General features: G+C 36.2%; 1 protein-coding gene, 1 non-coding gene and 1 pseudogene across 2 annotated transcripts; 2 read left to right on the forward strand and 1 right to left on the reverse strand.

Moving 5' to 3' along the window:
- Positions 1 to 3,924: 3,924 nt before the first annotated feature.
- On the forward strand, positions 3,925 to 22,148 carry LOC141679337 (serine/threonine-protein phosphatase 7 long form homolog). Its single transcript, XM_074485838.1, has 3 exons — positions 3,925 to 4,119; positions 6,759 to 7,615; positions 21,719 to 22,148. Exons 1-3 carry the CDS (start codon positions 3,925 to 3,927, stop codon positions 22,146 to 22,148), a joined length of 1,482 nt encoding a protein of 493 aa, XP_074341939.1.
- A 2,029-nt stretch (positions 22,149 to 24,177) lies between these two features.
- On the reverse strand, positions 24,178 to 24,294 carry LOC141681967 (U5 spliceosomal RNA). The gene has a single exon (XR_012559372.1). It is a non-coding gene; the product is annotated as a U5 spliceosomal RNA (small nuclear RNA).
- A 1,832-nt stretch (positions 24,295 to 26,126) lies between these two features.
- Positions 26,127 to 26,247, forward strand: LOC141681962 (U2 spliceosomal RNA; annotated as a pseudogene).
- The last annotated feature ends 1,299 nt before the right edge of the window (positions 26,248 to 27,546 follow it).

A 27,546-nucleotide genomic window follows, 5' to 3' on the forward strand; every position in this document is an offset into this window, starting at 1 on the left:
GCACTTAAATTCTTTTCTGGGTTGCCCATTAACTTTTGATATATATAGTCGTATGCACCTTAAATATATAAATATGGTATTTTAATTACGTCAAGTCCTAAATTAATTGTCTTGACTTTTTTTCCAGTTAAATTGATTGTACTTTAAATGTAAATTACATATATCATATAATCAAAAAATATTATTTGAAATATAATATTACTCGACAATATAAAAACCGTACAATCAGAGGCGGAAGGAAAGGGGGTTGGGGTCCATTGTCCCTCCAAACATGCATAGTATCTTGTTTATAGTATATATGTATGACTTCAAATAAGATGGAGATTTTTTCAATATCGAAGATTTAGGGAGTCTTGCAAAGAAGTTGATTGTAACTAGAAAAGCAAACACTTTTCCTTTAGTGTACCGTTTAATTGAATTAGCATTGCTTCTACCCACGGCCACAACATCAGTTGAAAGAGTTTTTTCGGTAATGAATATAGTGAAGACGGATTTAAGAAATCGAATGGGAGATGAGTGGATGAATGATAGTTTGGTAGTATATAACGAGAAGGAAATTTTTTGTAAAATTGATAGTAAAGTAATATTACGCCGTTTTCAAAACATGACGTCAATGTAAGTGATGCCCCATCAATTATGAAATCCTGGTTCTGCCATTGCGTACAATTGAATTACTCCATGTTATTTTTTGATGACTTCCTTGGATTTGGGTCTAACATGGGATTCTCTATTTGGAGTGTTTTGGCAGGATCTTGGACTGGTTGCTCTATACAATATGAAATCTTTATTCGAATTTCAAGCTCAATCCTTCTACGACAATATCTCAAAAAAATTTGTTAAATGACTTTCAAGTTTATCTGGGCACCAAAAACATCATATTATAGTACCTACAAGCACGATATTTGCCAAAGCCTGTTAACAGATTATTTAACTTGATTTGCCAGATGATCACTCAGCCAATTTGCATGCTTATCTTTCTGAAGTATATCTCAAAGAATGTTACATAGAAGCTTATGAGCTTTCCCACATCGCAAAATTAGAAGACCAAAAGCCCTTATATTAACATAGTCTGCAACACTATTGGTCACGACCTTACTTTAACGGGATCTATTCTATAGTAAGCGTACCATTGTATCCTTGATTTCTAAGGAGACAGGTGACCAAGTCTGGTGGGCGTGAAGCGTTTGCAGGTATCAAAGATTGATGTTTAACTGTTATTGGTTTATTATTAATGAAATATGTGATGATACTCTCCATTGCTATCGGTCTATTAATGAAAGTTTGATAGCTGCAAATTTCCGTGATTAGCAACAATTCTATTTAATTACAGGCCTCAAAAAGTAGCAAGCATGTTGCATCTAGAATAGCTAAATAAGTGTCGTTATCATTCATTCTGGTGCTTCATTTCCGCTTTACTGTTAATAGTTTATTTCCGGGGCCGACCCTCGAAATGATAATTTCCATACAATATTGGGATGTTATATTGAGTAATTAGCTTGTAATCCTTTTTCTTGGCATTTTTTTGATTCGGGTCTATAATATATTTCTTTGCAAGTTGTGCCATATAATTTGATTGTCGCTTCGTTTTACACCTTGGATTTTTATGTCCAAATTAACAATCACCGTTAGTTGCTCCGGGGGTAACATTGGAAAAACCCCGGTCACCAAAAATAGCTCGCCGGAATCCGACCACTATCAATTTTGGTTAAAAAAACTTGCTTTCCTTCAATTTCTCAGTCCAACCTACAGAACAATCAAGATCTTTTATCGTACAATAAAGATTCAAATCCAAAAGAGATTGATGATATAGACTTCTTTATATACCCTATGAATATTATATTCCAGCTTCACCGTCTAATTTTTAACGGTGACAATTGACGGAAAGTGATCAAGAGAGTGTGAAACGTAAATATGACTTGGTGTTTGAAGTGTAAATTACCATAAAACATAGGGGTTAAATGGCTAATTGGTATCTGAAGTGGAGACCACCTTGTAGGTTGGTACCCAAAGTGAAAAAACTTGCAAATGGCTAACTTAACCTCTATTTATTTTTAATTGGAGACCTGAACTGTGAATTTTTTTACACGACCGTTAAGTGGCATTGACTTTTAACGGAGTACCGTTAAGTCATGCCACATAACCCACACGTTTGCAGCCACGTAACCTCTCCCCACCCGTGTAATTTTTTACCCGACCCACACCCATTGATAAATAAAACCGATTTATATATACATAAAATTCTCTAAATTAAACACAAATTCCTCTCACAAAACAACTGCGATTCTTGGCAATTTACTGCGATTCTTGGCGATTAAAAGAGAAAGCTGAAGATTCTTGGCTACCAAAATGTAAGACTCACCCTAAAACTCAACTAATATGCGTTTGTGTAACTAGGTTATACTTTAGGGGTTTATAATTGTGTTTGATGCCCAGATTTTAGGTTATAGTTAATGTTAGATTTTTGTCTGTGTATTTTATGTTTAATTTTACATGTTTTATGCCCAGGTTGTATATATTGTGTGTGTGTATCATAGTGGGAGTTTTGTGCATGTTCCTGAAAAAAGTTATAGCACTGATAAATATATGAAGTATGAGAATTTTGATGTGGAAAATTTGAGTGTTGAAGAAATAAAAGAGGGTTTGGGTGATATAATGGGTTAACATGACTCTTTATTTTATTGTAATGAATGCCTGTTGATAAAAAATGGGATGAGTCTTTTGTGTGATCAAAACAAAAATGAGGCCATGGATTTGAGTAACAGAATTGGTGGAGTCATAATCTTGTATGTTTATCATCTACCTGTGGGTTTGCTTGATGACTGGAGTGATGAGGAGATAGAAGAGGGAAGGGATGAGACTCAGAGGGAGGTGAATGAGAAAGAAAAGGAGGATGTGAATGAAACCCAAAGTGAGAGAAATGTGATTGAATCAGAAAGTGAGAGGGATTGTAGTGATGAAGAATTCAATAAAATTAGAAAGGCTACCAAGGCAGAGAGGAAAAAGATAGCACAGGAGGAGGAAGATTTTTTGAATGACTATGGAGATGCAGATGAAGAGGATTACACTAATGAAGATTCAGGTGAAGAATCAGATGTGAATTATGTAATGAATGAAGAGGAGGAAGAGGATGCAGATGTATGCTATGCTGAGCCCCAGAAAGAAAGAAAATCATTGTGCCTCCTGGTGTATTTAATAGTAAAACACCAGCCAAAAACATAAAGTGGAAAGTAGGTATGATTTTTGTTGATAAAAAAGAATTGAAAATAGCAGTGAGAGATAATAGTATGGCTAGTGGGAGACCTTATAAGTACTTATTATATGATAAAAGAAGAGTCCAACTGGCATATACAGAGGGTTTCCCTTTCAAAATGCGGGTCAACTACATTAAAGAATGTGATGGTTGGCAGATAAAAACTGTAGTAAATGAGCATAATTGTGTGTGGAACTACAAAAACAAGCTTGTGACTGTGAAGTATCAAGTGGACACATATGGGGACAGAATCAGAAAAAATCTAAACTGGACGCTAAGTGAGATGCAAGATGAGTTTAAGAGAGTTCTGAAAGTTGATGTTTGTAAGGCTAAGTGTTGCAGGGTAAGGCAAAAGGCTCTGTCAATAGTGGAGGAAAAAATGAAAGAACATTATGCTAATATAAGGAGATTTGCTGGTGAGCTGCTGAAGAGTAATATAAATAACACAGTGAAGCTGATGACAACAAGACTACAAGAAGGTGATTATTCCAGGTTTAAAAGAATCTACATATGTTATGATAGTTTGAAGAAGGCTTGGAAGAATGAATGCAGACCTGTCATTGGGCTTGATGGGTGCTTTTTGAAGACAGTGTGTGGGGGTCAACTTCTCTCTGCAGTTGGTAGGGATGACATACTTCTCAACACATTCAATGACTGATAGCACAGATAACAACATGAGTGAATGCTTCAACTCATGGATTTTAAGGACCAGGTACATGCCTATCATTGATATGTTAACTGAAATTCATGACATGTTGATGACTAGAATACATCAGAAAAGGGATTGGATGGATAATAGGGACTGCATCATAGTCCCTACAATAAAAAAATTGCTTGATAAAGCTGTTAAGGATAGTGTAGGATATAAGGTTTTATGGGCACCCCTAAAGCAAGGGGCTGCACTCAGCTTGGAAAGTCACAGTAACAAGGACCCCTCACAAGGACAAAGGCTACAAACTTGTCACCAATGACAAGGAACAAAGATGCAGCCCTGAAAAAACCAGTGAAAGCATTCTCGGCACCAAGGAAGAAGATTTAATAATTTAACTGTGTACCATCTTTTGCTAAGATTGAACTATGTAATACTGTGCTTGTTGGGAACTATGTAATACTTTTCTTGTTGGAAACTATATATTACTTTTGCTAAGATTATCTTAATATTATCATCTGGGAATCTTGAATTCATTGTTTTGTATATTGTATGCCATTTTTAAAAATCTAGTTTACTGTAAGGGGACACACAAACACCAGGTACCACTTCTTTTTTTAAAACCAACAAATAACCATTAAAATACAACTATGATTTCAATAACAATCTACTGCACACAATATTTTATTTCTTAATTCAAGGATATTATTTCTTAAACAATATTACAAATAAAATGCCAATTACAACCATATTTATCTTCCTCAATATCCAAATCTCATTTTCCTTTCTCATCACCACCTTCTTCAACTCTTCAATTTTTCTGTTTTTGCTATCTCTACTCATCAACTCATCACTCAATACAATAGCTTTTCTTTCATTAAAATGCATTTCTGCCATCAATCGACCAACCTCCTCTGTTTTCGCTTCCAACTTAGCATTCAATTCTTCAATCACCTCTCTGCCTCTATATGTAAAAGGGGGCTCTGCTCATTGAAAAAACTTACAATTTAGTGAAGGATAAAAGGCCCAAAATGTCATCTCATAACAGAACATAAACATCCATTTTTTAAAAAGCACAAAAACGGAACATCGTTTCCCGTTTTAGCATTTTTATATTGAAAAAAAACTATTCGTTAAACACCCTTAAACACTTAACATAACACGAACAACACACAGAAGTTCGATTAGAGAGAGAGAGAAGTGAATTGTGAACTCGTTGATTGAGAGGGAGAAGTGCGATTTACACTGACAAGCAAAACTTCAAAATTTAGTTACTTTACTACATCAATCATGAACATTGAGGTAATTTTCTTGATTGCGTCCATGTTGTTTGATGAAATTCCCCAATGATAAATATAGTCTGATTTACGTTTATATAGTCTAGTGCATTACAAGTTATCAAAATTGTGAATGAAAAGAACAAAACAATGATAGTGCCCATCATTATATGCTGAAAATGAAAATTAAAGCAGGTATTTAATGGATTATTAATTGATAGCCTGTGATCCGGAGAATCTTGATGGTGGCCACTGTGCCTCTAGGCTTTGCGCATAGTTGGACTTTAGTCCTGTGTTGATCACTAATTATTTAGAGTTGTGTATAGTTAGCTCGAACCCGAGACCTCTCCCTTACTAATTAATCAATAGAGGGTTGTGTATGATAATGTCATTCAGAAGGTTCACGAGGCTAAAAATCCAAGGAGAACTAAAGTTTCTGTACTTATTTTGTGCTGCAGTTATGCCAATTTTGTTATGCAGAACCTTAGGTTCTCGCGGTCCTACTCTATATACTCGTATCGTATTGAAACTTGTTGATCATCAAAGTTTTCTAATGGATGGAAGTTGGAATATCTAAACCTAATTAGTAATTATACTTGGATCACAGCATAAATTATATAATGGCAAAGGAAAAAATGTTTAGATGTTACCATTTAAAGAACCTCATTTGTAGTGTAAGCGCTGTCAGCTATCGGGATGAGATATTTGACGAGAAGCAAGGTTGTGCCTCAAATTAGTAATGGACCTGATCATTCCATCTAAGTGCGAATTAATAATGTTTGCTGCATATTACTTAACATTGTAAACGTTCACTGTTATACTGACCTCAATTAACCAGTCAATGAAAATCCTTCTCATTTTTCCATTGATATGGAGTCGAGTTGCCATGTAATTTAGCGGCACACAAAAAGAACTCTACATTAAGAACACTACATAATTTATAATTAGAGACAATCACTTTAGATAACATTTGTATAATCATCTTAATAGATATCAAATGCTCAACTACAAATTTGGTTAGTCAGGTAGAGAGTGAAAATAAAGAAAGTTGTAGTAACTTCACAGATTGAACAACCGACCATTTTGGTTATGAAGTGTAGGTGTGATAGGTTGAAATATAATAGCAGTACAAAGAAACAACCAATAAAACCAACCGACCAGTTTCCAGTCAAAGCTAATTTATATTCCAAATGACTTGTTGGCCTTAATAAACAAGCATAAACAGACATAAGATGGAGTCCTGCTATTACACTATACTTGTTGGCATTAATAAACAGGCATAAGATGCATCATTTCACAGAGGATTAAGTAATCAGTGAGTACTGATTATATTTACTAAATTCAATTCAAGGTCATCACTTATTTTATTTATTTTATTTACTTATATTAGCTTATACATCTTTATATAGATTTTGAACAGAATCAAGTTTCATTTAAATTTGGCCATGCACTTAAGTCATCAGTTCTAATTTCTAGAACTAGTACTAACATCTCAGTTCTTAATATCTATATGTTAAGTGACAGGTTTTAATCGTACTTGTTTATTGTTTATTTTTTAACTCGTACTACTATATTTTTGCAGGACGTGCATCCGGGCCCTGTTAACCCTAGCCTTCTTCATCTTCAGCATACACATAGATCTTTAGATATTTGGAGGTTAGGTGGTGGTGACATGTTGAAGTGTCACCGAAAAAACTCTAATAATGAAGATGATCTTCCACCGCTAGATCTTCGTATGGTCCCTTTACTTCAGTCTACTGGTTTCTATGTCGTTGCTCGAGTGGCATCTTTACAGTTGGATTGGAGTCTCATATCAGCTCTTGTTGAGGGATGGCGGCCAGAGACTCATACCTTTTACTTGCCTATGGGAGAGGTTACTATTACTCTACAGGATGTAGGTGTTCTTTTAGGGCTTCCTGTTGATGGTGATGCTGTTATTTCTGATGTCACCCCTGACCTTGATATGAGTTGGCGTTCTTATGTTGCTGAGCTTTTTGGTAGATATCCCGATCCGAAGAGAGACATGAATGGATTCAGAGTTCGGTTGTCCTTTATTACTTCATGTGCTCCAGCACATTTACCGCATGATGCATCAGCAGATGATATTCGCTTTCAGGTCTTGTGTTATCTTGTTCATCTATTTGGTGGTGTACTCTTCACTGATCATTCGGGAGGTCTCTTCCGTCCCATGTTTCTACATTTCATTCGTGATCTAGACAGATGCAGAGATTATGCTTGGGGTGCTGCAGTTCTTGCATATTTGTATAGAGAGTTATGCAAGACAAGCAAGAAGGACGTTGATGAGGTAGCTGGTTATCTGTTATTGTTGCAATTATGGGCGTGGGAGAGATTGCCCACTCTTGCTCCCATTCGCACCTCTTCTATCTTGTTTGATGCTCGTTTCTGGGAGGGTCATGTTGCAGCTCCACGTGGACTGAGGTACTTAGCATTTATTAATTTCTTTCTGTTTTAGAATCGTTTAAAAGAACTTCATATGTAATGGAACGGTTAGGGTTTAGGGTTATACTTTATTTTCATGTTAGATTAAAATTTATCAATTTTTAATATATTAGGGTTTATTAATCCCCAAACTGGGTTTTAGAAGCGTTTAAGTGAGCTTAATATGATATTTAACGGCTTAAGGTTTATGATTCATGGTTTAGGGCCTAAAGGCCCTAAACCATGGAGCATAAACCCTAGGAAGCAGAATTTATTTTCATGTTAGATTAGAATTTAACACTTTTTAATGTTTTAGGGTTCATTAACCCCCAAATTAGGTTTTAGAAGCGCTTAAATGAACTTAATATGATATGGAACGATTTAGCATTTAAATGTAGTTGATATGATATTTAACTGGTTAGGGTTTATGGTTCGTGGTTTAGGGCCCTAAACCATGGAGCATAAACCCTAATTGTTGCTAGGGTTTAGGGCTGTTAGGCCCTAAACCCTAGGAACTAGAATTTATTTTCATGTTAGATTAGAATTTAACACTTTTTAATGTTTTAGGGTTCATTAGTCCCCAAATTGGGTTTTAGAAGCGCTTAAATGAACTTGATATGATATGGAACGATTTAGCGTTTAAATGTAGTTGATATGATATTTAACTGATTAGGGTTTATGGTTCATGGTTTAGGGCCCTAAATCATGGAGCATAAACCCTAATTGTTGCTAGGGTTTAGGGTCGGGGAACCAGAATTTATTTTCATGTTAGATTAAAATTTAACACTTTTTAATGTTTTAGGGTTCATTAATCCCTAAATTGGGTTTTAAAAGAGCTTAAATGAACTTGAAATTATATGAACTTTTAATTTAAATATTATTAGGAATATGTGTATTAGTTTGATGATAAGTTCAGCAAAACACTTAAGTAGAAATCTAGTGTTTGTAGCCTCAACGGATAAGACCATTTTGGCTATCCGTTGAAGGAGTAGCCTTACTGAGCAATAAGTTTGGTATTGTAGCACATCTCACTCTCTGGTTTCAAGCTGTAATTCTTAGATGTTGTTAGGAGATAATCGGTCATGTTGACTACTAATGGATGTACAAGTAGGAGAGCTAATTGTAAATAATTCATGCCTTGTAATTTTGTATAAGTGAAGAAGTATCAACTGATATTGAAGACCTTCAACGGATAAGAAACTAAGCTTCAACGGATGTCTCTAAAGCTTCAACGGATGCACTGCTAGAACATCAACGGATAAAGCCATCAACGGATGAAAGCTTCAACGGATGCACTGCTAGAGCATCAACGGATAAAGCCATCAACGGATGAAAGCTTCAACGGATGCTCAGTCTCATAACAGTTGATAGTGACAGTTAACAAAGCTGACAGAGGCACATGGATTGACAGAGATGTGGTAGCCTATTTCAGGAACAGCAGAAAAAGCAGCCGTCTTTAGTCTGGTTCAAAATGGAAAGTCAACAGATAATTCCATATTACACTGGATAAAAATGGAACAGAAACAAGTGGAGAACTATTGTCTTATTGTACTTTATCTTTGTCTTCACTTGTAAACTTGGTGTTATATAAACCAAGTAGAAGCTAGTAATTAGACATGAATTTTTCCCTGAGCTGTTTAGAAATATCAAGAGAGAAAATCATCTAGTTTGTACTAGGAAGTAACTGTGATTTAATTTTGAATCACAGATTTTCTGAAATAACACATCTCTGGTGGAACAACAAATCCACCAGAAAAGTTTTTAAGTTCTTTGTGTTCATTACATTTGTGTTTGAATATATATCTGTCTGCATCAGCTCCAAGCAATTCACACACATTTGATCACTCAAACACTTAGTCTTACAAACTGCTCAAAACTTGAAAAAGTTTTGAGATTTACATTCAACCCCCCTTCTGTAAATCTCATTGTTAGTCCACTGGGAATAACAATTGGTATCAGAGCAAGCTCTTAACATACAGAGAGTTTAAAGATCTATTTTGCTAACATCATGAGTAAGAAGGATATTGGTATAAAGATTCCAATCCTGGAAAGAGATAACTATCATCACTGGAAGGTGAAGATGCATTTACATCTTCTCTCTCAAGATGAAAGCTACATCAACTGCATTGAGAATGGTCCTCACATCCCACACAAGGTGGCCACAGCTGCTACTGCTACAGTTGCTGTTGGACAGTCTATTCCCAAGCCAAAGGCAGAATGGACTGTTGAAGATATTGAAGAGGTCCACAAGGACAAGAAAGCCATGAACATTTTGTTTAATGGCCTGGATCAAGATATGTTTGACAATGTCATCAATAGCCAAACTGCTAAGGAAATTTGGGATACTATGCAGCTTATCTGTGAAGGCACGGAGCAAGTTAGAGGAAACAAAATGCAGCTTCTCATTCAACAATATGAATATTTCCACTTTGAAGAAGGAGAATCATTGAATGATACATTCAACAGATTTCAGAAACTATTGAATGAATTAAAGCTGTATGGGAGAATGTACCAAGTCAAGGACTCTAATCTAAAATTTCTAAGGTCTCTACCAAAGGAATGGAAGCCTATGACTGTTTCTCTAAGAAATTCTCAAGATTATAAGGACTTCACACTTGAAAGATTATATGGAATTTTGAAGACTTATGAACTTGAGATGGAGCAAGATGAGCTGTTGGAAAAGGGAAAGAGAAAAGGAGGATCAGTTGCACTTGTAGCTGACAGTGAAAAAGTTGAAGCCGGAAATGAGGGAAAGACAATGCCAAGTCTCAAAATTGGCACATGTAAATCAGAATCAAGCAAGGGTAAAGAGCAAGTTGCTGAGGATGAAGACAATTCCAGTCAGGATGAATCTGATGATATTGATGAACATCTGGCCTTTCTGTCCAGGAGGTTTGCAAAGATGAAGTTCAGGAAAAACACAAAGTTCACTAAGCCAAACAAAAACATGGTGGACAAATCAAAGTTCAAATGTTACAACTGTGGCATTAGTGGACACTTTGCAAGTGAGTGTAGGAAGCCAAATTCTGAGAAAAAGAAATTTGAGCAAGTTGATTACAAAAGGAAGTATTTTGATTTGCTCAAATAAAAGGAAAGAGCTTTTCTCACTCAAGATGATTGGGCAGCAGATGGGGTAAATGAAGATGATGATATGGAATATGTCAACCTAGCCCTGATGGCTAATTCTGATGAAATTGAAACTAGTTCATCAAGCAACCAGGTAATTACTACTGATCTCTCTCAGCTTTCTAAACATGAATACAATGAAGCCATAAATGATATGTCCAATGAATTATATCATTTGCGTGTTTCTCTTAAATCACTAACTAAAGAAAACACTAGGATCAAAGAAAATAATGTGTTTTTAAGTGATAGGAATGTTGTGTTAGAGAGTCAGGTAATTGAGCTTGAAAAGATTAAACTTAAATGCTTGACTGTCGAGAGTGAACTAGAAGAAGCTGTTAAGAAAGTAGAAATTCTTTCTAAACAGTTAGAAAGTGAGCAAGAGGTAATCAAGGCCTGGAAAACATCTAGGGATGTTGGTGTTCAAATTGTCAAGGTTCAGGGAATTGAATCATTCTGTGAGGATGCCTGGAAGAAAAACAAAAAGAAGTTAGAATTAATTGATAGATTGTCAATGGATGTAGAATCAACGGATGATGAAAGTTATCCGTTGAAGGAAGAAAAGGAGCATCCGTTGAAGGCTCATCAATTAAAACAGGCAAGTTCTTTTAAAAATAAAAAGAATGATTCAACTCTCAAGAACTTTGTCAGAGAAGGAGCAAGTACATCCAGAGATGTCAGTAACGTGAATATAGGACACATGACTTTAGATCAGTTGAAAGATAGGCTTAAGTTGGTTGAGGATAAGAAGGAAACTAAAAGAAAATCTAAAAGAAATGGGAAGGGAGGGATTAATAAACATAACAATTACACACCTGATAGGTATGCTCCTAGAAAAAGCTGTGTACATTGTAAAAGTGTTAATCACCTATCTGATAATTGCAAATCTGTTAAAAATGCTCCCATGCCTTCAAATCCCTCCATACCTAACATGTCTATGTCACCTCTGCATGCTATGCCTGTTATGTCTCACCAGAATCCCCATGCACATTTTGCAAACATGCCATACATTAACAATCCTTACTTTACTGCATTTAGTATGCCTCAAATGCCATACAATATGCCTATGTGGAATAACATGTTTGCACAACCTATGCCTTATCAAATTCAATCAAATGTGTTAAATGATTCCGTGACTAACCCTACACTTCAACCAACCACATCTGAGACCAAGGTTGACCCAAAGTTACCTAAGTCAAAAGATGCAGGAGGAATGAAGTCTAGGAAAAAGACTAACAAGGCTGGACCCAAGGAAACTTGGGGTACCAAAATCAACTTGATTGATTTTGTTGTGTGCAGGGACAAAGAAGGAATCTATGGTACTTGGACAGTGGTTGTTCAAGACACATGACAGGAGATTTCACTCTGCTCACAGAATTTAAGGAGAGAGCTGGCCCTAGCATAACCTTTGGAGATGACAGCAAAGGATTCACTATGGGATATGGCTTGATTTCAAAAGAAAATGTCATCATTGATGAAGTTGCATTGGTTGATGGTCTCAAACACAATTTATTGAGCATCAGTCAACTATGTGACAGAGGGAATATTGTTTCCTTCAATTCTGAAGCTTGTATTGTCACAAGTAAAAAGGACAATAAAGTGGTTCTAACTGGAGTTAGAAAAGGAAATGTGTACTTAGCTGATTTCAACTCTACAGATGCAGAATCCATTACTTGTCTTCTCAGCAAAGCAAGTCCAGTTGAAAGTTGGCTATGGCATAAGAAGCTGTCCCATTTGAATTTCAAAACAATGAATGATCTGGTCAAAAAGGACTTAGTTAGAGGAATGCCTCTAGTGGAATTCACAAGGGATGGACTGTGTGATGCTTGTCAGAAAGGAAAGCAAAAGAAAGTATCATTCAGTAAGAAGCTTGAATCTGCAATTGATGAACCACTGCAACTTCTACACATGGATCTCTTTGGACCAGTCAATGTATTGTCAATTTCAAGGAAAAGATACTGCCTAGTGATTGTAAATGATTTCTCAAAGTTTTCATGGGTTTATTTTCTTTGATCAAAGGATGAAGCTAGTGAAATCATCATCAATCATATCAAGCAAGTCAACAATCATCCTGATTTCAAAGTAAGGAATATTAGGAGTGACAATGGAACTGAGTTCAAGAATTCAACCATGAAGATGTTCTGTGGAGTAAATGGGATCATGCATGAGTTCTCAGCTCCAAGAACTCCACAACAAAATGGTGTGGTGGAAAGGAAGAACAAATCACTAATTGAAGCTGCAAGGACAATGCTTGAGGAGTCAAAGCTCCCAACTTATTTTTGGGCTGAGGCTGTTAACTGTGCATGTTACACTCAGAATATTTCTCTAATCAATCAAGCAAAATGCATGACCCCCTATCAATTATTCAAGAGAAGAAAACCAACTTTAAACTTTCTACATGTCTTTGGTTGCAAATGTTACATCTTAAGGAATCAATCTGATCACAAAGGAAAGTTTGATGCAAAGGCTGATGAAGGAATATTTGTTGGTTATTCTGCTGGAAAATCATATAGGGTCTACAATCTAAGAACCAACATTGTCATGGAATCTGTACATGTTGTGTTTGATGATAAAAAGATTGATGGACTAACAGATGAGGGACATCATGAAGGACTCAAATTTGACAATATTGAGATATATTATGATGATAGTGAAGATGAGAATGATGAAGAAGACATCTCAAGAAGAAACCAGAGTCTGTCTTTGGATAATGCACAGAATGTTGCATCCGTTGAAAGTCAAAATTCAGCTTCCGTTGAAAGAAGCAATGCAGCATCCGTTGAAAGACAAAGTGCATCATCCGTTGAAGTTCATAACGAAACATCCGTTGATCACAGTCTGTCAACGGATAATCACTTCACCTCATCAGTTGATAGAACTCCCATTTCCTTTCAAAGGATCAGCAACTCAGGGGGAGTTTCAACAAATCAACATTCTATCTCACATCATGACAATACTGAGGCAACCTCATTAAGGGCTAATCTACCACCTCAAAGGAAATGGACCAAGAATCACCCTTTTGAACTGATCATTGGTAATGCTACATCAAAAGTACAAACTAGAAGGGCTACTCAAGATGAATGTCTGTATAGTAGCTTTCTATCACAGGAGGAACCTAAGAGAGTGGAAGAAGCTCTATTGGATCCAGATTGGATTTTAGCAATGCAAGAGGAGCTAAACCAATTTGAGAGGAACAAAGTACGGAAGCTGGTATCCAAGCCAAAGAACAAGAATTCTATTGACACAAAATGGGTATTCAGAAACAAGATGGATGAAAATGACATTTTGATAAGGAATAAAGCCAGATTGGTTGCCAAAGGCTATTCTCAACAAGAGGGAATATATTTTGATGAAACATTTGCTCCAGTTGCAAGACTTGAAGCCATCAGAATCTTTCTAGCCTATGCAGCTAATGCCAATTTCAAAGTCTATCAGATGGATGTCAAGAGTGCATTTCTAAATGGGGAATTGGAGGAAAAAGTTTATGTAACCCAACCTCCTGGTTTTGAAGATCCAAATTTTCCAGACAATGTGTATTATTTGTTGAAAGCACTCTATGGACTAAAGCAAGCACTTAGAGCCTGGTATGAGACTTTATCAAAGTTCCTTCTAGATAATCACTTCACAAGAGGTACTGTTGACAAAACTCTCTTCTTTAGAAATGTTAATGGCTCTAAGATACTTGTACAAATTTATGTAGATGATATTATATTTGGATCTACAGATGATAAACTTTGTAAAAAGTTTGCTAAATTAATGCAAAGTAAATATGAAATGAGCATGATGGGAGAGCTAACTTACTTTCTTGGTTTACAAGTTAAACAAGTTAGTGGTGGAATTTTCATTAGTCAAACTAAATATATTTATGATCTTTTAAAGAAGTTTGACTTAATGGATTGTTCACCTGCAAAAACTCCCATGGCCACTGCCACCAAGCTTGAATTAAACAAGGCTGAAAAGTCTGTGGATATTACAAGTTATAGAGGCATGGTTGGCTCACTTTTATATTTAACTGCCAGTAGACCTGATATTATGTTTTCTACATGTCTCTGTGCTAGATTTCAAGCTGACCCTAAAGAATCTCACTTAGTGGCTATTAAAAGAATTTTCAGATATCTCAAAGGGACTCCAAATCTAGGAATTTGGTACCCTAGAGAGTCTGGTTTTGATCTAATTGGCTACTCAGATGCAGATTATGCAGGTTGCAAATTAGACAGGAAAAGCACAACAGGCACCTGTCAATTTCTAGGAAACAAGCTTGTATCATGGTTCAGCAAGAAGCAGAATTCTGTTTCCACATCAACAGCTGAAGCTGAATACATTGCAGCTGGTAGTTGCTGTGCACAAATACTGTGGATGAGGAATCCGTTATTTGACTATGGTATAACTGTTGACAAAATTCCAATATTTTGTGACAACACAAGTGCCATTGCCATTACTGAAAATCCAGTGCAGCACTCAAGAACCAAGCACATTGATATCAAGTACCACTTCATTAGGCAACATGTGATGAAAGGTACAGTGGAACTTCATTTTGTTCCAAGTGAAAAGCAGATTGCAGACATATTTACCAAGCCACTTGATGAATCAACATTCACAAGATTAGTAAGTGAGTTAGGTATGCTTAACTATTCATAATCTATGTCATCTATGTAATCTGTCTTGTAGCCTGAAATGAATTTGCTGCAAGAACAAAGTTGGCTTTAATCAAGACTTATCCTATCAACGGATATTCCCTATCCGTTGAAAGCCAAAATTGTTCTATCAACGGATATTCATTATCCGTTGAAAGACAAATACATTTCTGGTAATTTTATCCTTCAACGGATAAAATAGTGTTGTTCATCAACGGATAACTATTTACCTTATCCGTTGATGTGTCACGTTAGTGAGTCACAGCCGTTGATTCTTTTACTCAACCGTTGATACAAATATACAGTGTTGTATGTATTTGTATTTACGGTAGTTTTCAGAATTTCTACAGTTTCTTTTATTCCTGAACGACTTTCACTTACTTAAAAGTATCATTTAATTATTTTTATTTGTGTTTTAATTCAAGAAAGTATAAAAGCCAAATTGAATTCTTATTTTCACTTTACGCTTTCTTGCAATTATCGTTCTCTTTCTCTCTCAATTCTCAAGTTCTTCTCTGCAACCTCTACTCACAAAAATGGCACCAGTAGTCAAAATTATGTCTCAAACAGGATTTGTTTATGAAAAGAATAATTTCATAGTCTTGGTTGAAAAGAAAGAAGCCCATTCTGATTATCACAAGATGATAGACTTCATCAAGAACTGCAAACTGAGCTATGCAATGCTGGAAGCCCCAACCATCTACTGTGAAGTGATTGAGGAGATTTGGACAACTGCAGAGTTCAACTCCACAGATATGACCATTGCCTTCTCTCTCAAAGGTAAGGACTATTGCATTAATTATGATGATTTACAATCTTGCTTTAAGTTGCCTGAGAATAATGCCATGACACCACACACTGATAAAGATGTCTCTGCTATGCTAGATTCCATAGGCTATGCTTTTGATTCTACTAGTTTAGGTAGTATTAGAAGGAAAGGCCTTAGGAAAGAATGGAGTTTTCTTGGAGATGCCTTTATTAAGGTTTTCTCTGGGAAGATTAGCAATTTTGATGCTATCACTTCATCTCTTGTTAATATGCTCTATATGCTAGTTTCTGATAGGTACTTTAATTTTAGCAACTGTGTTATGCTAGAATTAGGTTCCAGATTAGGTAACAAAGCTAATAGACCACATAACATCTACTTTGCTAGATTCTTTATGTTATTGGCTAACCATGTTGCTGAAGGTTTGGTTATATCCAATGAGAATAATAAACTCAAATGCTGGGCACAAGAGAAAAGGGTCCTTGCAGACCTTTTGAGAATGAACCTCAACAGCCAGGTGTCATTGGTATACTTGCCAATCATGAATGCACCACAGGTAAGTGAGGTAAATGTTTCTATAACTCTTACTATTTCCAACCCCAATGTTTCTTTGCCTTCTAGTGTGGCTATGGAACCTGTGTCATTATCCAAACAGGCTCCTATCAAAGCCACCAAATCTAAAATCTCCAAAGTCAAGTCAAAGAAACCTACCTCTGTTGTTTCTCAAAAGACAACAGTTGTAACAACTACCAAAAACCCTGAAGGGAGTGAACAGGGTGTGAGTGATGAGGGGAGGGGTGAACATCAAAAAGCCCCCCAGGATAAGGTGGGAGAGATAAGTGGTACCCATTCCAGCCAAGCCACAGTCTCTCAAAAGACTGTAGTGGTTCAAAAGGAGTCCAACACATCCCTAGTTGCATCCTCCCAAAAGGATGTAACTATTGAAAATAGTCCCCACCCAGGGACACAGCACAAAAGAGGGAGGGACACTGAAGCTAAACATTCACCAATTCAAGCCTTTTCAAGGAAGAAGAAGGCCAAAACCCTAGTTTCCACACAAAGGGCACACACAGCACAGATACACCCTCCAGTATCTATGCCTTCTCAAATTCAGCTTGATGTGATTCCAGCAAATGTGGAATCACAGCCCCATTCTCTCAATATAGACACACACCATTCCTCAAACTCTCCTACTCCCTCTCTGGATGTGGATATGATATTCACATCAATTCCTAATTCTCCCTCATTAAAACTCAGGGAGGAGCCCCACTCAAAACCTGGTGATCATCATCTTTTAGATGATTTGTTGGATCATCAGCCAATTCTTTCAGATGTAGTTGCAGAGTCTGTGTCACCTCACTTAAAATCAATCCACACAGATTCAACAATTATATCACTTTCTATCTCTACATCATTTCCTTCTTCAACGGATATCTCTCATCCGTTGACAAGTGGTTGTTCTTCAACGGATAAGCTTAACAGCAGTTATCCGTTGATACCATCAGTTTCCACTTCAACGGATACTCCCTATCCGTTGATGGCCTCTACACACTTAACAGAAACAACTCCAACTGTAGAGGATATGACAATTGTACAATCACTGTTAGGCTTGAGGGAAGAGAGTGATTTTTTGAGTAAGAGGCTGGGTTGCTCCCAGGCAAAAGGAGAGGATGAGAGTCACCAAATGCATGATATTTCTTCCAGTATGGCAAAAGTAAGTGAGAGGAGTGCCACCTTAGAAGGTGAAGGTGAGGGTGTGAGGGTGTGTGTGAGCCATGGGGAGCCCCTGATGCAAGAAAAGAGAGAAATTGAGAGAAAGGCAGGTACAGAAGCTATAAGGGTGGATCCAGCCATTGCTAGTGAGTTAATGAAAGTGGATGATGCAGATAAGGGAAGACAATTTCAGCAACACTACAAAGTTGTCATTGATAACATTTCCTTAGATGCTAACACTTTTACTCACCCTGTTTCAGCCTATCAATTATTGGCTGCACAGGGCAATGTGGAAGCAGAACAGACACTACACATTGTACACACTTCAGAATCTCTTCTAAGAGACAAAGCTGCTGTCAACAGGCTGCCTTCTCAAGCTGCTGAGCCATCTGAAGAATTTGGAGTAAATTCTAATGATGATGACTCTAATTCTTTGAATGAGAGCATGAACTTAGGGGGAGTAGCAGGCCCAAGTTCTGTTCCTAATCTTCCTGCATGGGCATGGGCCAAACCATCAACACTAGGAGAGTTTGGTATCACTTTGGTCAAACAAGTCATGACAATTCAGCAAGCCATTCAGGAGACTCAGGATGCTGGCACCAAGGCACTTCTTCAAGCTCATCTGGAATCTCTGCATCTCTTGCAGTTGCAGCATTACCAGCACAATCTAAGTGTGGATGAGCTCAAGCTGGACATTGCTGATCTGAAATCCTACAATGCTGAAAAATTGGATTCAGTCATACCCTATGGTACTATGCAAGATTTGTTGGGGAGACTCAGGAAGGCCTCTGATACTGATAAGAGGTTGGCCAGATTGGAAGATAGGGTTCAAATAATTGAAGCCTCTATGGTCACCATTCTTCAAAATCAACAAACTCAAACAAATCTCCTCATGCAGCTGGCACAAGCATAAGGCTTGACCCCTACCCTTGATGATAACAAAAAGGGGGAGAATAAAGGGGAAGGGGAAGGAGAGCCATCCACAACAGTTCAGATTTCTCAAGTGCTAGTTCCTGTCATCACAACTTCTCCACCAATTCAAGTCAAAGGAAAGCTAGATGGAATTGATCTAATCCAGATAGCAGCAGCTGAATTGCAAGTCAAAGAGCAAAGGAAGAAGATTGATGAAAAGATGCAACTAATATTTGGTTCTACAACTTCTCAATCACAATCTGTGAAGCATAGCACAAAAGTGGAATCAATTATTATGGAACTCAAGCCAGTAGGGAGGCATAAGGATGGAGAAACTTCTTCCAAAGATCTGCAACCTATGGTTCTCAAGCCCAACAACAGATCCAATAAGGACTCTACAAAGAATCCTCTAAAAGAGGTGGATTTTCCTCTTCCAAAAGCAGATGAGGACAAGCTTTTAGGAAGGAGTATTGCATATCTCAAAGAGACCATGGATGAGGCTGTAAGGAGAAACATGGCTATTATTTTCAGAGAGGGAAAGAGCATATGTGTGATGCAAGGACATCCCAAATTCTCAATAGCCAAGAAGGAAGAAACCAAAAGGTTGAAGGAAGAAGCCAAACAACTAAAGGCTGACAAAAGAGCACAAGCAAAGCTTGAAAAACAGCTAGAGTCAAGTCAGGCTGAAGATCAGAAAGTAATTGAAGACAAAGGTGAAGATGAAGCTATGAGGGACATGGTTGGTACTGAGATGGAGGAAAGAAGTAAGGAAGAATGGCAGAAAGGGAAAAGAAAGAAGGTCAATGCAAAGAGAAAGAGGGTAGATAAGACTGAAGAAACCCAATTAATATCTAAACCACTACCCTCCATTCCCGAACCCATTGTACCTGACCCCTTCATGAACATTCATGGTGAAACAATCATTCCCAAGGAGGAACCAATTGATTGGGACACCATCAAATTGCCCACCTTCTTAACCTCTTCTCCATCATCAAAGAAGCAGAAAAGAAGAATCAAATCAACACCCTCTAAAGCCTCAATCAAATTCACACAGAAGCCTAAGTCCAAACTCAAAACTCTAAAGATGATTATGTTCACATCTGTGACATAAAAGAATTTTCAGACATTGAACTCTATCTGGATGAGCTGGAGGATGTAAGGGGAATAGCTGCCTACAGACAGCTACCAGAAAGACTAGTGTTCAAATACAAAGGAGTTGGGGAAAGAACATGGCCTCTTCACATAATTCTGAATGAAGGCTACACTACCTTGATTAGAGTCTACTCAGCCATACATAAGGATTCTGGCTTTACCAGAACTGCCAGGACTGAGATTCTCAACAAGATTGCCAACATAAGGAAAACTTGGAGGGAGCCCAATGCTTTGCCTAGAACTTTACTCATTCAAGAGAGAGGTATTACAATTCACAAATCACCTCATTGGTTGATGAAGTTCAGAGACAACAAAGGAGTCAGAAGATTTTTCAGAATTGAAGATCAGCTAAAGATTGCCAGTAATGAAACTCTCAAGGATATGCAATCTAAGATAGATATCAATGAAGAAGATGAAGCTGAATTCTACAGACAACTTCAACTTCAAATGGAGGAAAATGACAGGAGGCTAGGAAAGAAAACCAGGGATCAAAGGAAAAGAAGGTAATTTGCTCAAGCTAAAGGAGCACCCTTGGAAACAATGTATTTCCTTCAATTTCATCTCAGCATATACACTTTTGCAGCACTTTTGAATTTCTGCTTAGTTACAGTTTATATATTTGTTAAGTGTTTTGTTATCATCAAGCTAAACCCAAATTTATGCCTACAGTTCTAGTAGACATAAATAGGGGGAGATTGTTAGGAATATGTGTATTAGTTTGATGATAAGTTCAGCAAAACACTTAAGTAGAAATCTAGTGTTTGTAGCCTCAACGGATAAGACCATCTTGGCTATCCGTTGAAGGAGTAGCCTTACTTAGCAATAAGTTTGGTATTATAGCACATCTCACTCTCTGGTTTCAAGCTGTAATTCTTAGATGTTGTTAGGAGATAATCAGTCATGTTGACTACTAATGGATGTACAAGTAGGAGGGCTAATTGTAAATAATTCATGCCTTGTAATTTTGTATAAGTGAAGAAGTATCAACTGATATTGAAGACCTTCAACGAATAAGAAACTAAGCTTCAATGGATGTCTCTAAAGCTTCAACGGATGCACTGCTAGAGCATCAATGGATAAAGCCATCAACGGATGAAAGCTTCAACGGATGCACTGCTAGAGCATCAACGGATAAAGCCATCAACGGATGAAAGCTTCAATGGATGCTCAGTCTCATAGCAGTTGATAGTGACAGTTAACAAAGCTGACAGAGGCACATGGATTGACAGAGATGTGGTAGCCTATTTCAAGAACAGCAGAAAAAGCAGCCGTCTTTAGTCTGGTTCAAAATGGAAAGTCAACAGATAATTCCATATTACACTGGATAAAAATGGAACAGAAACAAGTGGAGAACTATTGTCTTATTGTACTTTATCTTTGTCTTCACTTGTAAACTTGGTGTTATATAAACCAAGTAGAAGCTAGTAATTAGACATGAATTTTTCCCTGAGCTGTTTAGAAATATCAAGAGAGAAAATCATCTAGTTTGTACTAGGAAGCAGCTGTGATTTAATTTTGAATCACAGATTTTCTGAAATAACACATCTCTGGTGGAACAACAAATCCACCAGAAAAGTTTTTAAGTTCTTTGTGTTCATTACATTTGTGTTTGAATATATATCTGTCTGCATCAGCTCCAAGCAATTCACACACATTTGATCACTCAAACACTTAGTCTTACAAACTGCTCAAAACTTGAAAAAGTTTTGAGATTTACATTCAACCCCCCTTCTGTAAATCTCATTGTTAGTCCACTGGGAATAACAAATATGAAACTGACTGTTTATAGTAATGTCGTTATAGGTGGCTTCATGATCATTCCTACACTAGCACGGGTGGTCGTACCCTTTCAGCTATTCGGACGCTATTGGATGAGCTTGGACCATCTCAATTTTTATGGCAGACATACTCTGCTGATGTCATTTCTGAGCTTCCTGCATATTATTTCACTGGTGAGCGTATTTGGCGCTACTGCGGGCCTTTGATTTGTATTTTCATAGTCGAGCTTCACTGCCCTGATAGAGTTGCTAGACAGTTTGGGCTCATGCAGACTATACCAGTTGATGTTGTTTACTCGGAGGCAGATCATAGTACAAACTTGAGGGGCAATGAAAAAATCAGATGGATTCAGAAATATGCAGCTAGCACATCTATCTGGGCGCATCGTTTAGATCATTTGTTTGTTGGAGATGCGATTGTTGCCGAGAGTTCAATGCCTGAGTACCAACCTTAGTGTTTGGAGATGACTTTTAGATTCATTTCACGTGTTGGTGCATTTAATCATCACATTGTAAGTTTTCGTCTTGTTCATTTAATTTATTGAATAAGTTGTTTTGCTTTTCTAGTTTCATCACAAATGCTTTTGTAGTTTCTTTATTTCATACAAGAATCTTATAATATGTGTGTCTTTTCTTTGTTTTCCCGAGTCATCTTGTAACATCTTGGAGCTGATGGTATTCCATTACATTCTGATTCTCATGATGTGCCCGAGTCATCTACTCATGCTCGTACTGATCCTATGGCTACGGATCTTGGCGATGATCGGGATCCTCCTGTACGTGATTCTGTTGCTCATACTGTTTCTGTTCATGTGCCGGGATCATCTACTCGCGTCCAGCATGATTCTCAGATTCTGGATAGGTATGGATATGTTCCTCCTTTTGATCTTGGCTTGACTCCTACTCCTAAGCAGCCTCGTACCGAGGACCCTTCCATAGAGCAGCCTCGTACCGAGGACCCTTCCACTGAGCAGCCTCCTCCTCTGTATCGTTCTCACATGCCTAATGAGCATATATCTATGGATTTCTCCATTCCATCATTCAGTCTCCATGTTACACCTACACCTCCTACTGATCCTGATGTCGGTACGGATGCCACTTCTTCACAGAGTACCCTGGACCAGAGTTCCCATGACCAGAGTTCCCAGGACCGTCCCGGGAAGTATGGTCATTTCTACACTTCTCAGGGTAAACGACGTTCAAAGAGAACTGCTAATCCTCCAAACTTTGGAACAGATGGGCATAAGTGCGCGAAGAAATGAGGGTAAGCTTAACTTTAAGTTCTTAATTGTGTGTGTTTAATTGTGTATGTTTAGAATCTACCTTAATTGTAAATTTAAATGTTGAATTGTGTGTTACTTGTCAAATGTAATTTTTATTTTATATTATATATTTATAAAATTCATTTTTTATGCAGATTATGGACTGGATTGTGGATCATAGCTACTATGCGGATATTGAAAAATGCAGATGATATAGTTCCATGTGCTTATTTTCACTATTTGTGTTATATTACTGTATTTCGTAATGTAGTTTATATTGTAGTTATATTACTATGTTGATTTTGTTGATTGTGTTATATTATTGTGTTGTATTGTGTTGTAGTTTGTTTTGTAATGTATTTGGTTAAGAAGTTAAGATATTTTATTAAGCAATTTTATTTTAACAAAACAGGGCTTTCAGATTTTTTTAAACAGAACAGTATAAAACAAAAGAAAGAAAACGGCAGATAAAACCACGTTTTGGTAGATGTAAGGCAAAACGGAACATCGCCTTCCGTTTTACCTCTTTAAAAAAAATAAAACTAAACGGTTGATCGTCCTCCGTTTTATATGTTTTACATGATTTAGATATAAAACGGAAGCTCGTGTTCCGTTTTGACAGTTTTTAAAAACAACCTCTAACGACTCATCGTGTGCCGTTTTACCAAAGCAGTAAAACGCTATTTTATAAAACGCTTTGCCTTTATTAAAAACAAATGAAGTAAAACATTTTTTAAAACCCGTTTTATTTGTTCAAAAGCATAATGGCTCTTCGTGTGCCGTTTTAAAAATTAAATAATGTGAAACGTCATTTCGTGTTCCGTTTTACAGTCATTTAAAAAATAAACAGTATTTTAATAGTATTTAGATTTTTTTTTAAACCCCAAAACGGAAGACGAAGTTCCGTTTTACCTTTAAAAAAATTCAAAACGGAACACGATGTTCTGTTAAGAAGTGACATATAGGGCCATCTTTTTCGAAAATGATAATTTGGGACATTTTCTATGTCAAAGTGACATATAAGGCCACCAACCAACAAAGTAAGTGTTACAGATTTCGGAAATCAGAACTATTCAGTTGAGGTACCGATTAACGATTTATCGAACAACTTTTAAAAAATCGGATGATTAATCAGCGATTTACCGGAAATCGGTTAAATCGGCTAAATATTTTTGAGAATTTATCAGCGATTTTTGAAAAATTGGCCGATTTCTATAACAAAGGAACAAACTAAAAAAGATCCCTAAAAAAATAGGTGTATGCCACTATAAATGTCGAGTACAATGTACTTTTTATTTAAAGACAAAAAATAATCCACTTTGAACTCAACACATGGCTGCATAAAATCGGAGGACAACAATGGATGAACTTATAGGAAGCGTGTTAAGACGTGCTCCATGTCGGTTGCGATGTGGGTGTATAATGGCTTTTTTACAAGCAATTCTCTAAAATAAATTAACTCATTGCTGAATGAATACCTTTTATCCAAGATTTCATTTCAATGAGATAATATATAAATTTAACCTATTATCCAAGATTTTATATTAAGAGACACCAAAATTGCTACTCAGTACATAATTTATTATATTTCTCAATTATAGTACATAATTTATTATTAGTCCGTTTGAGAAATCTTAAAATAAGTAACTTATGACTTAAACCGAATAAGTGACTGATAAGTGATAAGTTGATAATTGCTTATAAGTTATACAAGTGTTTGGATAAATTAACTCATAAGTCAGATTTTTTTTATTTAAATTAACCAAATAAATAATTTTTAAATATAAATATCTTAATTCTTATACTTAAAGTTAGATTAACATTAAAAAAAAATATTTTTTAAAACTAAAATTGATAAAAAAAATGAAAAATAAAAAATAAGTTGAGAAAAAGTACGCCGTTGCCAACATTCAACTTATCAGCTTATAAGTTGTAAATTCAACTTATAAGTTGGGTCGACAAACACTCGTCAATAAGTTGTTGCGGGTTTATAAGTCAATAAGTTAATTTATGAGATTTGCCAAACAAGCCTTATATTACTCAATTTCCTAAAATCATAAAATAAAGGGATTTTTAAACTCAGGGTGGCCAAGTAGAATTATACTTTTGATGGGTTTTTACCTAAGGTCTACCCAAGTGGTGGAGCCCATATCATAATTTGTGTTAGGGGGCTTGCGTCCGCGTGGCGCCTACAACTATAATATATAATTTATTATATTTCTCAATTTCCTAAAATCTGGTAAAATATAGGGATTTAGAAACTCGGGATAACCAAGTAGAATTGCACTTTGGATGGGTTCTTACCTAAGGTCTACCCAAGTGGTGAAGCCCACATCATAATTTGTGTTAGGGATGCAAGCCCACAACTATATTACATAATTTATTATATTTCTAAGATTTCCTAAAATCTAGTAAAATAAAGGGATTTTCAAACTTGGGGTAGCCAAGTCGAAAATTTGGTGTTAATCAATTAAAAAAATTAATTTTTTTAAAGTTATTACAAAGTTATTGAATATTTGCAAGTAAAAATTACTTTTAATAACACATAAATGAATTTATAATCTCTCAATATATAAATTCACCATAATATAATAAAAAATAATATGTGAGATGAATTTTCACAATTAAGAAGACAAACATACACGCCATTATATTTGTTTTAATCTTATTTTTGCAACAATGACAAAAGGCAGTATAAAGTAAGCACACATGGTTTCTCACGATACTGTTTTGCCGCATCATTTGTATTTAGCGTATTCCCGATAATATTTTCCGTTTAAGTTTAAATTTCAAGTTAAAACACAAGTCCCGATACATACTGAAGTTTGTTGTTGGGTGTGGTTGCATAAAATTTGCAGCAAGTAAACGAATAGGATTTAGTAATGCGCCAAGGGTGATAGAAAAGTAGTTGACTTGCATATTATTCATTAAATTTGTGGGCAAAACGTTTTATGCACTTACTCCAACAGTTTATTTTTAATTTTATTTTTTTGAGGGAAAAGTCAATTTGAACGTACTAGAACAATTCATATTCATATTTTATTCCCCGCTTTACAACGCTTCTTACATTACTATTTTATTTCTACATGGAGTTCTGTACAACCTCGAGAGACTTTTTGGTAGATATGTCGAACTCATCCTTATAAACAAGGTCAAATAGGTTATTCATTCATACCTTTCTCGCCCTTTTGGCTAAGATCAAGTGTAGTATTTGTTCTTATCAATTTAATATCTAATTTGTACCTTGACACTGTGTCTTCAAGACATCCTATATCTCATTGTTTAAACTATTGTGCATAATATATTCCTGATTTTTGCATCCTTCAGCATTGAAGCCTTTTCCAGATCTGACCACTTTGATCTTTCTTTCCTGACATAGTGTTCAGGAGTATCTGAGGTCATAGCCACAGTTTACATAGGGTGTAATAACCCCAATTTTTGGAAATTTTTGAAACCCTTATGAATAGTGATTTTGCAGATTATGCTGAATAAGAAAACTTTTCATGCCACACTATGTAGGGGTTCTTTTATGGATATTCTGAGATTTTATTGGTACTCTATGTGATATATAAGGGTATGTAAAGATCGTCAGAATCCAAATCTGAACACTTTGATTTTTCCCGGAAATCCACCAGATATCGAAAGAATTGAGTATAAGGTAACATAATAAAAAAGATTTAAATTAAAGGATTATAAGAGAGGATCATAAAAGGAATATAATGTATTGAGAAAGGTTAAGGAAATCCAAGTAATAAGATCCCGGGTATGATCCCTCAAACGATAAACGAAAACGAAAGTTAAGCGAACCGTATAACAGATCAGCGGTCATTAGGCAAACAATTAGGAAGTTAATCAAGGAGGCTAGGGATGATGAGGTCATCCAACCAATAAGAAGAGGGCAAATAAGGGATGATGACATCACAAGGTGACATAAGCATGACATAGGGGGGAAGGAGGTGTGGATGAATGATAACCACACAAAGTTCAAGGTTAATAAGGTAATTAACCAAAATCTAATAAAAAACAACCAAGCTAAGCTAAACAAATCACAAACACAAAATCATTTCATTTCTTCAACCATTGCTCTCGGCTTTTCTCTCCATTTCAAGAAGAAGAATTTCAAAATTCAAGTTTCAACCTTCCTTAATTGGTAAGATAATTATCTAGTACTCCTTATGCATAGATATAGATATCCTATAAATTTAAGCCTCCAATTCATTCTCAATCTCTTCCAAGAAATCAATGAAGAAGATAATGAATAGTGATTTCAAGATTTTTAACTTGATTTTTCTTGTTTTTCCTTTAAGATCCAAGCATCCCTAAGACATCTCAAGGCTTCTTAAGGCTTCCTAGCTACTCACATCACTTCAAGGAAGGTATAACATCTCCAAACCCTAGCTTTACTTTGTATATTAGGATGATTTTGATTGTTATGGTAAAAAAGTAGCTTGATGCTTGCATGTTTAGAGTTTGGGTTGGAGTTGTAATAAATTGGATGTTGAAATCTTATTGATTAGTTAAAGGACTTAAGTATAGTTTTAAATTCATGTTTGAGAATAACATAAATTGGAGAACTTGAGGTGTTGGGGAT

The sequence above is a fragment of the Apium graveolens genome, chromosome 8, assembly GCF_009905375.1.
Source record: "Apium graveolens cultivar Ventura chromosome 8, ASM990537v1, whole genome shotgun sequence".
NCBI classification, from domain to species: Eukaryota; Viridiplantae; Streptophyta; class Magnoliopsida; order Apiales; family Apiaceae; genus Apium; species Apium graveolens.

Excerpts from the sequence above, each read along its gene's own strand:
- LOC141679337 (XM_074485838.1), top strand. The coding sequence starts at position 3,925 with ATGAGTGAATGCTTCAACTCATGGATTTTAAGGACCAGGTACATGCCT. Across the intron at positions 4,120-6,758 it reads AGGATAGTGTAGGATATAAG|GACGTGCATCCGGGCCCTGT; the intron begins GTTTTATGGGCA and ends ATATTTTTGCAG. Across the intron at positions 7,616-21,718 it reads GCAGCTCCACGTGGACTGAG|GTGGCTTCATGATCATTCCT; the intron begins GTACTTAGCATT and ends ATGTCGTTATAG.